This window comes from Polistes dominula, unplaced genomic scaffold (assembly GCF_049000335.1).
Source record: "Polistes dominula isolate Pdom_NZ unplaced genomic scaffold, Pdom_raw_medaka contig_19, whole genome shotgun sequence".
Taxonomy (NCBI): domain Eukaryota; kingdom Metazoa; phylum Arthropoda; class Insecta; order Hymenoptera; family Vespidae; genus Polistes; species Polistes dominula.
Genome location: NW_028301058.1, coordinates 496,961 through 511,009, shown reverse-complemented (window position 1 = coordinate 511,009; position 14,049 = coordinate 496,961). Strand labels below are relative to the sequence as shown.

Below are 14,049 nucleotides of genomic sequence, written 5' to 3'. Positions count from 1 at the left end.
GTATTTTTCTAATGAACAATTCAACACCGTTAATAGAATAGATACAGGGTTCGTATATATCTATGTAGATCGTTTAAACATACGAGGTGAGAGTAGACCAGTCTAAGCAAAAGCTAAGAGAGTTGCAGGTGCAATAGCATCGCATTCTCCCGTCACGGAATCAATGAAGCTCTCAAAGAGAAGTTTCGCACGCAATCTCGCAATAAGATCGGAAGTTAAAGTGCACTCAACGAATTTACAAGCCTTTTAACTCCCACGAATAACGAATAGAGAAACAGAATTGTTCCTTCCTTGTCTTCTATGCACTTTCACGTCATTGTTTGTTTTGTTTCAATAGTTTACGATCACTTCAAATTATTCGATTACTTTCTAGATAAACAAAACAAAAAAAAAACTTTAAATAATTCATTAATTTATCATTCGATATTATTATACAGAATATTTGTTCACACTATTTTTTATTCAATACAAATATGAATTTAATGAAAGACATGTGTGCAACGATTCGAACGAATAGTTGCAGTGTTTCAAGGGTAACATGTGGATGGAATATCATTCTTTTGAATCTTCTCAATTACACTCAGAGGATTAATTAATTAATACAAGTCTCAATAACAATCTTTAAAATGCAAAATTGTCAATTTTCAATAAAATATAATCATCTATATACAAGTCGTCATAATGTAGTACGATATTTTCTATCCTTGAACTCATGGATTCGATTCGAATAAGAAAAATATATTACACATACACACACACACCTACACACATTTACAAAAACATATATGAATGAACAAAGAAGAAAGATTAAATTTGCATGAGGACAGAGGAGAGAATGTTAAACACCTTTCGCGTATCCACCTCGTCGTAATTTAAAAACACGCACGACCGCTAAAGAATGTGAAAAAAACAGGGTTGAAAGAACGCTGTAAAATTCAAACAAGAGAAACCAAATCGAATATAACACACACATGCATAAAATAGGGACGGTTCGTAAGTATATCTGCACCAAATTATACATTATTGTTAAAATTAATTCAATTTATTGAGTTTTTCGTTTAACACGTTCGTTGAGCGCCACGTCAGTCATAGGTGACTGACACTCATCTACTTTTTCAATACTAAATAAGGTCTGTGGCCTGACGGGAATTCCCTTAAGAATTCGCGTGGCGCTCAACGTGATCAAAATAATTTCTAACTATAACTGATAATAAATAATATAATGTTTATGTTAATTTTTGACAACAATTTGAATATTACTAAACTTGTAACAGTTCTATCACGATTTTTGAAGTTACACGAGCCACAACTGATCACACTAATACTATGAAACTTTGAAAATAGTTTTGAATGAATCTACCTTTGGTTGATTTTCTTTTTCGAGGACGTCCTTTCCTTTTCTTCGTCAGGGTCGTCGTTCGTAAATGAACAAAACTTTATCTCTATTTCTCACACACACTTTTAATATTCGTCAAATTGAAATAAACACGTGGATTATGATATGTTCGTTAGAGAGAAAATATGTGGATAAGAAAGAATACTAATATAGAATAGTTATGACAAGAACAGATGTTCACTCTTCCCTAAAGACCGGAAACGTTTGTATCTCTTTCCCTTTTAAAGTCAGTACCGACACTGGAAGAAGTTTCTTCGGGTATACCAAGGCAAGCCTCTTTCTCTTGTGTCGCGCGTGTAAAGAAACAACCGTTAATGTTAAACACGAAACTTTCTGACGTGTGTGGTATTATATACGCACTCTTACGAACAAACACACGCACCATTCTGACACTAGCAAGCTATAACTTATATTTATAATATACAGTTGGCTTCTTTCTATTCGATTAATGACCTGATAAATATATCCTACACTCTAACTAGAAACCAATCTATGACATCAAATTTGTGCCAATTGATCGAATGACAAATGAATATTCGTTGATTCTAATTATACGTGAGCTTGCAATTTGTGTCAATGAATTCATCGATAATGACAATTATTTATTTTACAATTTATCCAAAGTTTTTAGTCAAAACTCTGATTTTAATTATACATGAGCTTGCATTAATGCGCACATTAGTGTGAAAGTCACAACACGTCATTTACAAAATGGTATTCAAAGTTTCTCTGATTGTTTTTTTTTCTTTTTTCTTTCTATTTTCTAATGATACCAATTCGATTTACAAGATGAAAAAGATATTTCTCAATAGGAAAGAGAAATGTTGTCTTCTGTAAAGGAAAGAAACTATATATATATATACAGTAGTTTCGTTCGAAATCGTGAGCTAAGCACGTTCCATTCTGATCGTTAACAACAAAAACTAATCGAGACAAAAGTGAGAGAGAAAGAGAGAATGGAACATTGGTGTGAGCAAGTGCATTCTATACTTATAAATTATATCAGATACTTACTTACTGTATAAATATACAGGTTGTTTCATCGAATTTTCTAATTTCTACTTAAAAATTTTGTTCGGTTAAGATGAATGATAAGTGAATACCATTAAAATAAAACTGTTCGCATTCGTGTATATCATTAGATTACAATTTTCTGTATAGGATTCATCGTAACCCGTTAAACAAGTGTTCTGTAAAGAGTACTTACGTTCGTTTACAGTTTATCCTGTATCTTTTGATGAAACAGCTTTCTATATGCCATGTTTGAGAAACGTATAGAAATCGTTGTCTTCTTCTTCGTTGAGATGTGAACGAATTTCTCCGGGATTTCAACGTGTACGGTATTAACTCAACATTTACAAGTAAGTACTTACAAGCATGTGCATTTAAGATCGCACCGGTATGATCAACTACTACGACCTAGCCGTAAGTTCAATTTCCAAGAAAGCTTGCTATCCAACGCCATTTAAAAACATTACCCCACGTGTAGAGATACATTCCTTTCACGTTTTTTTTTTTATTATTATTTCGAAACAGTCGTGGAGAGTTTGAACTAACGGTGAGTTAGTTCAATTCTATAGTCCAACACAGACTATTATAAAACGTTGAATGAAAACAGCAATGGGTCAGAGATTATTTGATTTATTTTTGTTGACAGATTATTTCTATTATTGATAGATCAAAAAAAGAAAGTAAAACAAACTTTCTATAAATCAGTTAACCTCAAGCTGACAATGGCAGACGGTTTATTAGCGTTTCACGTTGCACACGTATTCTATTTATAAATTATAACATTTCTAAGAGTCAATTCTTAGGAGTCAGGAGTAGCAAGCGCTATATTCGTAACCCATGGTTGTTGAACCGAGTCAAGGGTTTTGCAACGAACGGCATCGTGTTAGTAGTCAATGTCTTGCAATTGCATCATTCAAGCTTGACGCGTATCAATTGCAAATAAAAATAAATTATAACACTTTTGACGACAATGGTTTATTAATTCTTAAAATCATTCCTCTCTTTTTTTTTTTTTTACAACGTACCTGAAATAAATAAATTGACAATATAATCACGGGAATATATAATTCGAGTACTTAATCGTTCAGTTTATTTTCGTATGGACAATTAAACGATACATATACATGATGTGTACGAATTACGAGTCTCGCTCTTTCTCATTATCTTTTATTTGCATCTCCCTCTCTCTCTCTCTCTCTCTCTTTCTCTTTCGCACGCTTTCTGTGTCTCTCTCACATTTTTTTTTTTATTTTTTGTTATTTTATTTTATTCTTCATCATCATTATCATTCCTTAAATCTAATACATCGACAGCAATCGGAAGAATTTTTACACATAGATCATAGATTTGATGATCAATGATCAATAAGTAATAAGTTCAAGTTCCGATTGCGAATCTACATTTTTAATGATAATAATAAAAATTAAGTATAACTACCCTGTAAAATACGAGATTGACACTACCATTTCGGGGATAGCGGTATAAATAGGTCGTTATTTTGCAGTTTGGTTACAAATCACAACTTTCGAAAGAAGTACATGATACAGTGAATATTTCAGGGAGGGGGTGGGGATTAATAAGTATTAGGCAATACAGTTTCTTTATCTTTATCATCTTCATCTTCATCGTCATCGTCATCGTCATCATCATCATCATCATGATCGTCATCATTTTCTTATACTTATAATCTTTTTTTTTTTAAATTCATTTTCTTTCATTCATTTTTTTCTGCTATTACTTTGCTTTATTTATTTCTTAACTTGTTTTTTTTTTCATCCCTGGTCGAATCGTATTTTTTTATTTTCTGAAAACACACTCATGCACGTGATACGATAGAACAATGATTGTTTTTTTTTAAATAAAATATTGTCGTCCGACAGAGATATATAAATGCGTAAACGTAGTTATCATCATTATCATTATCATCATCATTATCATCATCATCATCTTCACCTTCTTCTTCTTCTTTTTCACAAGTTCGCGTTGTTTGTTTGTTTCTATTTTTATTATTATTATTATTATTAATATTGTTATTAATATTATTATTAATATTATTATAATATTTTTTTTTACTGTCATCCCAGCTTCAACCATTTCTCACCCTGTTTCTTCCCGACCCTTTTTTTTTTTTTCTTAGTGTCGCCTCATTTTTCTACGATACGAAGTGTTAACTTTATCGACTGATTATTTAAACAAAAAACAAAAAAAGAAAGAGATAAAAATAAAACAATGTAAAGAACAAAAATGGAAGTTAGAAAATCGATGCTTCGATTGGCTCTTTCTTTCCTTTTCTTTTTTACTTTATATTTATTTTGTATATTTGATAAAAATCCACGAAGAGTTTTTCTCTCGCGGCTGGATATGTCGTCTTAATTTAATAGTTCACATTTTGTTTATTTTATTAATTTGTTTTGTTTGAATTGTTCAGGTCGTGAGTGCGATCGACTGCCGGCAACAATGACGAATTTCCAACCCACACACACACACATATATATATATTTACATACATCTATAAATATATGTATATATATATATATTTGAGCGTTACATTATCTTCTTTTATTATTTGTTAATTAACATTAACAATTTATTTTATTTTTTTTTTTCGTATACACCATCGTATAACGCGCGAACGTTTTAGAATTAATTTTCGTTGAAAATGATAAACAGGGTGAGAATAAAATATCAGGACGATGCGATAAACGTACGTCTTGTATTAAAATTCTCCATGTTTGTTTTATTTATTTTTTATTTTTTTATTTTTGTTGATGTGTAGTAGTTGTCCCTTTGAAAAATGTTCACGAAATCGTAGCTCTCGGAAGAGTTTGGACGATGATACGGATTCAAAGATCAGTGTCATACCAAGCTGCAACCTGATTGTTATCCTGGGGTGGCGCCGGAAGTTCTTCCAAATGATCGAAACTCAGGTCACCTTCATGCGCCACATCCATAGTGTCCATTGCACCGTATGTCGATCCTCCGCCTATTTCTAATCCTTGCATCGAATCTACTGGTATCTGGTCATAACCTGTGTTGTAATCAAAAACAATTGGTGTATTTTCTTTGTGTATTCTTCTTTTTCTTTTGCAAAATTATTCTATTATTCTTTCCTTTTTATATTTTTTTTTTTTTTAACGAATTTTATTTATCATAATTCACAAAGTATTTATTTTTCTACGTTTATGATCTTCTAAACTACTTAATCTTTTAATTAGGAAAAAAAAGAAAAACACAATTAATCTATACAACTTTGACGTATTATATCGAAATGATGATAATAATAATAATAATAAATTTGATCATCGTATTCTGAAGAATTTGAGAAGATTTCTGAAGAGAGAAGAAATGCGCACTTAAATGCGGACGACTATTGATTTTTCAGACTTCAATAAACAGAGGGGGAAAAGATGAAAGCCAGGACAAATTACAATCCGACGCTGAAACCGCTTGATTGCATGCTTTTGTACGATCGATTAATCAACTGGAATATTCCTCCTCGTCGTAGTTTTACAGTTTTATATATATAGAGATCAAAACGAGGAGGAGGAGGAGGAGAAGGAGGAAAAGGAAAAGAAATAGAAGTAGAAGTAGAAAGTAGAGGAAGTTAAGAAGAAAAAGAAAATTATAGCTCTCTAATAATCTTATAAAAGTGGTTACACACAGTTAAAGTTAAAAAGATAAGAAAAGATAAAATACAAAGTCTACACTACACTACACTACACTACACTACATATGTCATTTGAAAAAGAAAACTCACTGTACCTGATAGAGTACCATATACACGCCGTTCTTTCTTCCAAAAAGCACATAGAGGATTACGTAAGAGATGACGTAAGAGAAATAAGATCAAAAATGCATGCACAGAACAACACCGGGAAGAACCCGTTACTATTATTATTATTATTATTGTGATAAACATTAAATATTATCTGTGACTTTTTCTTTTTGTTTTTATTTCATTTAAACTGATGAAATAGATTAAACTATGGTGAAACAATTAGAACATTCACTATATAAACAATCACCACGTGCACATTGAAGCATGAAAATAATATTTTCTTTCTTTTTAAATCAAAATTTCAATCAACCTGTAAAATAAGAAGAAGCGTAAGGTGTTAATGGACACAAGCATAAGATAAAAGGAAAAGAAAATAAAAAAGGAATAAAATATATATATATAAAAATAAAAAAAATAAAAAAATAAAAAAGCGAACACGATGAGCACGAACGATCAATAAAATACAGCAAAGAACAGTATACGTAAGAGAGAGCTGAATGTCACCTATGTTACTGCGAGATACGGTTGATAGCCTGTATTTTAATTAAACTCCGTGGGTTAAGCTGCTGTTAAAATAACAATTAAATGCATTACGTTTAAATTGAAAGTATAATTCGTATTTACGAGTATAGAAAAAAAGTATAGAAATCAAGGGAATCGTTAAATATTAGTTGTTGTCCATAGAACGCTATTGAGGATGCAAAAATAGAACATTACCGTAATAGAAAAGTGAAAGTATTACCTATACTATTGGAAAAAAATAAAAAAAAAAAAAAAACAACTATTTTCCGATATATCTGACAAAGACTTTGAATAAAACTCACGTTGAATATATTTTATCAAGAATAACGTAGTATATAACTAAGTTTTTTTTTAAATAGACATATACACAAATAACTTTCATTATTTTTCAATAATATGCTCGAGTAGAATTTCTTTTCTTTTTTTTTGAAGTTTATTAAATTCTTTTGAAAAGCATTCGATGGGCAGAATGATTCGATTACACGTAACTTACCTTGTGGTTGATAACCACGGCCGCCATGGCTGCTGTGTACACTAGGAGGTCCTTGTCCATACATACCATCATAGCCTTGATCAGGGCCAAGCATGTCCTGAAGATTAGGTAGCTTAGGTCAACACAAAACATATCGTTCTAATCGGGGGGAGTGTATCATTTCATAGTTTCACTCCCCCATAAAATAAAACAAACACGGGGTAAATACTCGCCTATTTTTAGATCAATAATCGCGCGTGTTTTATTGCAAACGTTTGTTTTTTTTTTTTTATATTGGAAAATGAATAGTCTCCGAAGTATTGAAAATGTATTTTTTTTTGTAATCCATTTCTTCGGATATTTTCATTGAGCCCAGAGACGAAAACACGAACGGGGGACCAAAACGCATTCCCATGCACATTATTATTATTATTATAATATCTTCATCAAAGTGGTGATGATTCGTTTTTTATTCTTTTTATACAATTACTCGTTGACTTTCCATTGCTATTAATAGTAATAATATTATCGACAAAGTTGAGATGATATTAAATATAAAAAAAACTTGCAAAATGATGCCATATTTGGAAACGTGTAATGCGAAAAAAAATCGTAAGCTAAAAGCATGGAGCTTGTTCGTTATTGTTCAAACTTGTAAATAAAATATTTAGTTAGATGTGACGAAAAGCAATAATATAATAGTTAATAATAATGTAAAAAAAGAAAGACAAAATAATTGAAAAGTGATATCCCCCCATGCGGCGGCGTTTCGTATATAATAATTTTAGTTATGCGAATTGGATAATGGGCAATAGTGAAACAATCGTAAACTACCTGTCTATGCTAACACGAATACAAGCTAATATATATATATATGAGCAAGCATATTTGATACTATTGATATTGTTTTATCAAATTTAGCGTTGATATGAAAACATCGAGGATAATTTCTATAAATAACGTGGCTTCATTTACTTCATACAATGCACGATAATCTTTTTGATCTTTCTAATCTTAAATGTAACGTTTGTTTTTAGCAGTGCACGCTGCTAAACAATATCAAAATAAAATATAAGTATGCACATTGTTTATAAGAAAATAAATTCAGCCACGACATAAAGCAATTCATGCATTTAAAATATTTCTCGTAATGTTCACGTTACCTGTAGATCTGGACCCATGCCGAAATCAGTATTGTTCCACAAATTCGTATCCTCGCGTAACAAGGAGTTCGTTAATTCCATGGAGAGTCGTTTCTTGTATTCTTGAGGTTTGTCCTCGCTCATGCGGAAGAGTACGGCTGCCGCGTACGTTGCAACACCTTCGTTTCTCGAGTGTAGTAATTCTGTTAGGGCTGCTGTCGCACCTTCGTGTTCAATCATCTCAGCACCTTCTTTATCAGCCGCAAGCTCGCAAAGTACACCAGCTGCGACGCGTTGAATATTTTCGATTTCATTGAATAATAGCTGTGAATACAAATCATTTCGATTAAAGATAATAGATATCGTGAAAGGATTCATATATATATTTATAAATTACCTGCACGAATATTGGAATAACATTCTGCGATCGGATAATGACCCTATTGTGTGATTCTCTTGCAAGAATGTGAAGAGCCCCAACAGTGCCTTCGACTATTTCCTCCATACGAACTCCATCCGCATACGTCGCTGGTGCCTGTTGATTACCAGTAATGGCCACTGACGTTCTCTGCTGTATATAGATATAAAACGCACGTATACTCGCCATTGACGCAGATCAAGTTCTGCGACCTATTCTCTCCATACACTCACCCGTTGTGTTGTCTGGTAAGCACGCATCAAAAGCCTAACCAGATGATGAATCGCTCCGTGATCCCGAAGTGGTCCGTGATTCGCAGGACAAAGGGCGAGATTACGGATCAGACCAATAACTGCTTTCGCCAATGGCCAACGCGAAGGAGGATTTAGCAATTTGACTATTATTTGAATCCCGTAATTCAAACGGACTGAGTTCTGTGCCATTTCTGCTTCGCCGTGGCGCGATGTTAAATGACGTAAAGCGCAGACAGCTGGTTCAGTTATTTCTTCGCGATCTCCGGCATTGATAATTGTGCGGACGAGAGCATCGACGCCTCCTACTTGACATACTGTAACCTAATAAAGAACAACATTTTACAAGTGTCATTGATGATTGGAACTAATATTTAGTATTACGTCTCGAATAATTTACCTTGTTCCGTTGATTATTACATGTAAGATTGGATAATATTCCTGCTGCACACGTGACAACGTTAACATCCGTTGAGCCAAGAACTTGTACAAGACTTTGAAGTAATCCTTCGAGTCCATCGACTTTGGTACCGGCGTCTGATAAATTTCGTAATGTCCATAAGCAATTCTGTACAAATCTTTGACTCGGATTACCAAGATGCATTGCTAAAGCTTGCATACCACCAGCTTCTACGATCGCTGGCTTATTACTAGGACATACGGATAATACTGCACGACAAAAACAAAGAACAAAGAGAATAGTTAGATTGTTTGTTAAAATAATGAATAAGATATTGAAAATAATGTTTACCTTTTAAAATTCTAGACGTTGTCCATAATAATTTTTCATAATCATAGGAACGCATGATGCGTACTAATTCTATCGGTCCTTGAGAAGCGAGTATGATCAATTTACTTTCTTGATTACCGTAAGCCAGTATTTGAAGACAATCTGTCACTATAGCTAGAAATTTTACATTGTTTCTTTGAAGTAGCGCAACCATTTTCTGTAAACCACCAGCCAGTCGTACAGCCATTTTTGAGCCGTCTTGATGAAGGAGCAAATTGTGTAACGTTGTTATAGCATAGAACAATACAGATTCCATAGGAGAACTCAATAGCTTTACAAGTGCAGGAATACCACCACTTTTGAATATGGCTAAAAGACCTTGTCTATGATGGGATAAATTGTGCAACGTGCCAACAGCTGCTTTCGTTGATTCCAAATCATCGCTGTTGGAAATAGCACGCACCAAAGCAGCTACCATTTGGGAGCTGTTCATAATTGCATGACGGGATGCTTCCTTTTTCGAAAGCTGATGAACCATCATGGCTGCTTGAGAAACTACTACTTGATCTTCATCGTTTAAGAGTTTTATTAATTCCGGTATTGCTCTAGTGGCTAAGTCTGCGTCGTCTTGATAATTTATTAAATTAACCACTGCATGTTTCAACATTTGACTCGGCTCTGCCAACCGTTGAACAGCAGTTGGTTGTGCCGGATCAAATTGGGTAGAAGGTATCTCTATGCCTTCTTCCAATGTTTCTGGAAACATGGCTGCCCGAACTCTCTGAGATCGAGTGTGACTCAATTGTTGATTCATTTCTGAAGAAATAAAAATGCAATTAATATCATTTCTAATCTTAATATTTTCATATTAATAAAAGCTCACCATCAACTTGATCTTGAGTAAATCCTTGAGCAAATCCTTGATCCAAGTCAAACATCAATGGATCACCTTCCATTTCGTCATCTTCTTTACCAGACAGAGATGGGGCCTGTGTAACTGATCCTGAATGGATACCAGAATCTGCTATGTAAGAATTCTGTTGCCATAGCAGTGTCTGTTCTTTTGCTGACCCCATAGGTAGATCACCTGGTCCCTGGTAATTTCCATGGGACACTACAAATCAAAACAACATTAAATACTTAATCCCAGGAATACTTTTCTTAATAATTTAATAAACACTGTACACTCTTACTTGGTCTTGATTGATTGGACGATATTTGATAACTCATGGTTCCGGCAGGAGAGTTTATCCACACCTGAATAATAGAAACAGAATTTATAACTTACAAATGAATAATAGTATTCATACTATTGCAATAAGAAGGTTTAATGACGTGTTGACAGAAATTAAAATGAACAAGACAAAAAATAATCTTACGAATGCATTACAAGTGTAAACAAATATGTGTAAGGACTTGAAAGTGGGGAAAAAAAAATGAATAATTTTGTTAAAAATGATTGTCAACGAGTTGCATACCAAAGACGCGCGTAAGTAAGGGGTCAGTGCACCGTGTGTCGTGACGTTAAAGAAGACAAAATAGAAAGAGACAGAAGAGGATGTATATAAAAGAAAAGAAAAAAAAAGAAAAAAAAAAGATGGATAGAACAATCAAAAGATTCCCTCGGAGGTGTCTTCTCACAGCTTCTCAGCTTTTATCTTCGAACGTGTGACGACAATTTCCGCTTACCTCACCTCACCTCACCTCACCAATGCCTTCTATCTTTTTAAGTCACTCTCTCTTTCTCTCTTCTGTAAACGAGCTTTTCCCCTTTTTTCTTTTTTTTTTTTTTTTGTTCACGATCGAACACAGCAGCACACTACGTGCCGTTGCACCGTTACGGAATCGCCTATTACGGACGCCCGTGCACATGCGAGCTGAGCTTAAGTGGGTAAGGTGAAGTGAGGCGAACAGAGGGGATAACGAAAGAGAACGAGATAGAGAAAGAGATAGAGAGAGTAGCCAAGTAGAGAAAGAATGAAATAAAATGCAAGAGTATACAAAGAGGACAAATAAAATAGAAGAATAATCAACAACAATTTTTCGTTAAATATGTACATACGATCAAAAATGAAAACTAGTGTGCGTGGGTGAGTGACACAACAAAGGCTCCGAGAATGCAATGCATCACCATTTTCTGACAATCCACTATGCAGGAGTGGGACGACAACGAAGGGCGAGCGAGGACAAGGGTCGAGGGTTCACGGAAGGGGGAACCGATACGGGCGGAAGACCAAGAGTGGAATGGAGGGAGAAAGCTATATACATAGAACGAAGAATTGATACAGAAAGTGTGTGTGTGTGTGTGTGTGTGTGAGAGAGAGAGAGAGAGAGAGGGAGAAATAGAGAGAATGAGCAAAGAGGATAGAGGGGAGGTGAACACTTTGACACACCCAGCGTAAACACAAGCAGTCTCGTGAAAAAAAATTTGAATTGTTAGTCCATTTTTTCGATGGATACAAAGAGAAAGGAAAAATAAAAGAATGCAAGCGTTCCTACTAGCACGCTGAGTGAGCAACGAAGAAGGATGATGCACTTACCGTACTGCAAGGTTCACCGGAGTACAATTCCGTAAAACTTTGCGATACGAGCCGGCGATTTAACGGCTGACTCACTCAATGCCTCGGGCTCTCCTCCTCTCCTACCTTACCACAAGTTTCTCCTCACCTCTCTAATTACACTTACTTCAAATTCCAAAGAAATCTTCGCGTTATCTATCTAATATTCTTTCACTACTATCGGAGCAGCCACGGAACCGACAACTAAAGATGGCGGAAAGCGACGCGCACTACTGATCGATCGGAGTGCCACCTGACGGCCGCTATTCGAGTCATTATGGGCGCAGTGACGCTACTAGCGCGTCGCACGCACGCTCGCCTACCCCACTTCTTCTATAACACATAACCTAATACTTCTAGCTTCTCTTTCTCTCTCTCTCTCTCTCTCTTTCTTTCTTTCTTTCTCTCTTCTACTGCACCCTGCTGCACGAAATTCCTTAAGGGATTATCGACGGTCTGCACTGGCTAAACAAAATAATGACTAAATAAAATACATTTTTATCTCTTGCAAGATCTATCTGACAATTGTATTTCAATTGATTGTAACACAAAAAGATATATATATATATATATGTATATATGAATTTCTAAAAATAGTTTTCCGATGATTATGAAGATGAGATAATCTTTTCAAGTAAGTCGCTTTTGAGGAAAGTTTCGCTTGAAAGAAAATATCATGTGTGCAAATATGAAGATGAGTCTACAACGTGTATTGTCAGATAAACAAAGAGTGGGAAGACTATAAAGCACCACACAAAAAGAAGATCAAGATAATAAGAAACAAATGAATATTGTTTTTTATCTCATTCTTTTGTAAGTTAGTCTCTTTTCAATGACTATTTTTGTTTCATGATTTCCAAATCGAAAGAAGTTTTCCCTTGAAAAATGACGAACGTTCGGAAAAGGAGAAAAGTGGGTCGGTTTGACAAACGAGATTTACTAATACGTCCGAAGGACGCGCGCCGTTACGATTTGCATACAAAAGTAAACGCGCTTTAAATATTTATGCGACGCGGATGATAACGCGTTCGCGCGCACCCGCAGCCGTACTTAAGATCGCTTTGATCTTCGAAATGCGGCGGCGCCTGAGGGAACTGCAACCCGTCTATCTCGTACTGGCAACGAAGGAAAAAGGTACATCAGGCGCTGCGAAATGGAACGCAAGAGTGGTGACAACGACGACAACGACTACGACTACGACTACGACTACGACGACGACGACGACGACGACTTGTGTCAAGACTCGTGTCGACATTATCTCCTCGTTTATGATTTCTTCTGTTTGCTAAAAAGTAAATCGATCGAAGGACGATGATTATTCTCAAAAATTTGCATGCACTTATTGTTAACAAACTTTCAAAATAACTTGCTACCTATACGAAGAGAGAATCGTTCAACGATTATTCAGATTCGTATTTTATGTTACCGATATTAGATTCCGATCGTAATCGCATGTACTACAGAATCCTCTTAACATTGAACGGCATGATAAATCATCGTGGCAGAGAGAAGAGATCAGGAAATTCACCGATGCGTCTTACAATAAACGAATCGAGTTAATATTCATCGCTAAGGTAGACTTGCGATGGTGATGCATGATACCGGTGAAGTAGTAGACACTCCTGCTAGATACTACTACGCCTCTACCTATCTTTCTCTTTTGCAGTTTAAAACAAATCTTTTCCGGCAGTAAAGTCAGATCGTAGTATATATAGTCCGTGCAGTACCGTGTGCGTATATTTACTCGAGTTAAAAGCAAAAAAAATATTTG

At 34.8% G+C, this 14,049-nt stretch overlaps 1 protein-coding gene across 8 annotated transcripts; it reads right to left on the bottom strand.

Moving 5' to 3' along the window:
- Positions 1–3,474: 3,474 nt before the first annotated feature.
- Positions 3,475–12,615, bottom strand: arm (armadillo). Of its 8 annotated transcripts, none has more exons than XR_001476058.2 (11): positions 12,261–12,612; positions 10,914–10,977; positions 10,604–10,834; positions 9,742–10,536; positions 9,391–9,659; positions 8,973–9,314; positions 8,719–8,892; positions 8,343–8,645; positions 7,201–7,297; positions 6,690–6,751; positions 5,282–5,435 (listed from the first exon to the last, which is right to left on the bottom strand). XR_001476058.2 is itself a non-coding variant. In XM_015325661.2 (10 exons), the coding sequence occupies exons 2-10, from the start codon at positions 10,948–10,950 to the stop codon at positions 5,251–5,253; spliced, it is 2,397 nt and encodes a 798-aa protein (XP_015181147.1). In that variant the 5' UTR covers positions 10,951–10,977; positions 12,261–12,615; the 3' UTR covers positions 3,475–5,250. The 8 variants fall into 8 exon arrangements, 6 of the variants coding, with proteins under 6 accessions (XP_015181147.1, XP_015181145.1, XP_015181146.1 ...); XR_016177693.1 differs by having other exon boundaries at positions 6,690–6,748; XM_015325661.2 differs by lacking the exon at positions 6,690–6,751 and having other exon boundaries at positions 3,475–5,435; positions 8,719–8,856; positions 12,261–12,615.
- Between the last annotated feature and the right edge of the window lie 1,434 nt (positions 12,616–14,049).

What these genes read in the sequence shown, in the direction of transcription:
- arm (XM_015325659.2), bottom strand. Translation starts at nt 10,950, where the DNA reads ATGAGTTATCAAATATCGTCCAATCAATCAAGACCAA. An exon ending in GTCCAATCAATCAAGACCAA is followed by an intron (nt 10,835 to 10,913) that starts GTAAGAGTGTAC and finishes TTTGATTTGTAG; the next exon opens with TGTCCCATGGAAATTACCAG. An exon ending in GTAATAATCAACGGAACAAG is followed by an intron (nt 9,315 to 9,390) that starts GTAAATTATTCG and finishes GTTCTTTATTAG; the next exon opens with GTTACAGTATGTCAAGTAGG.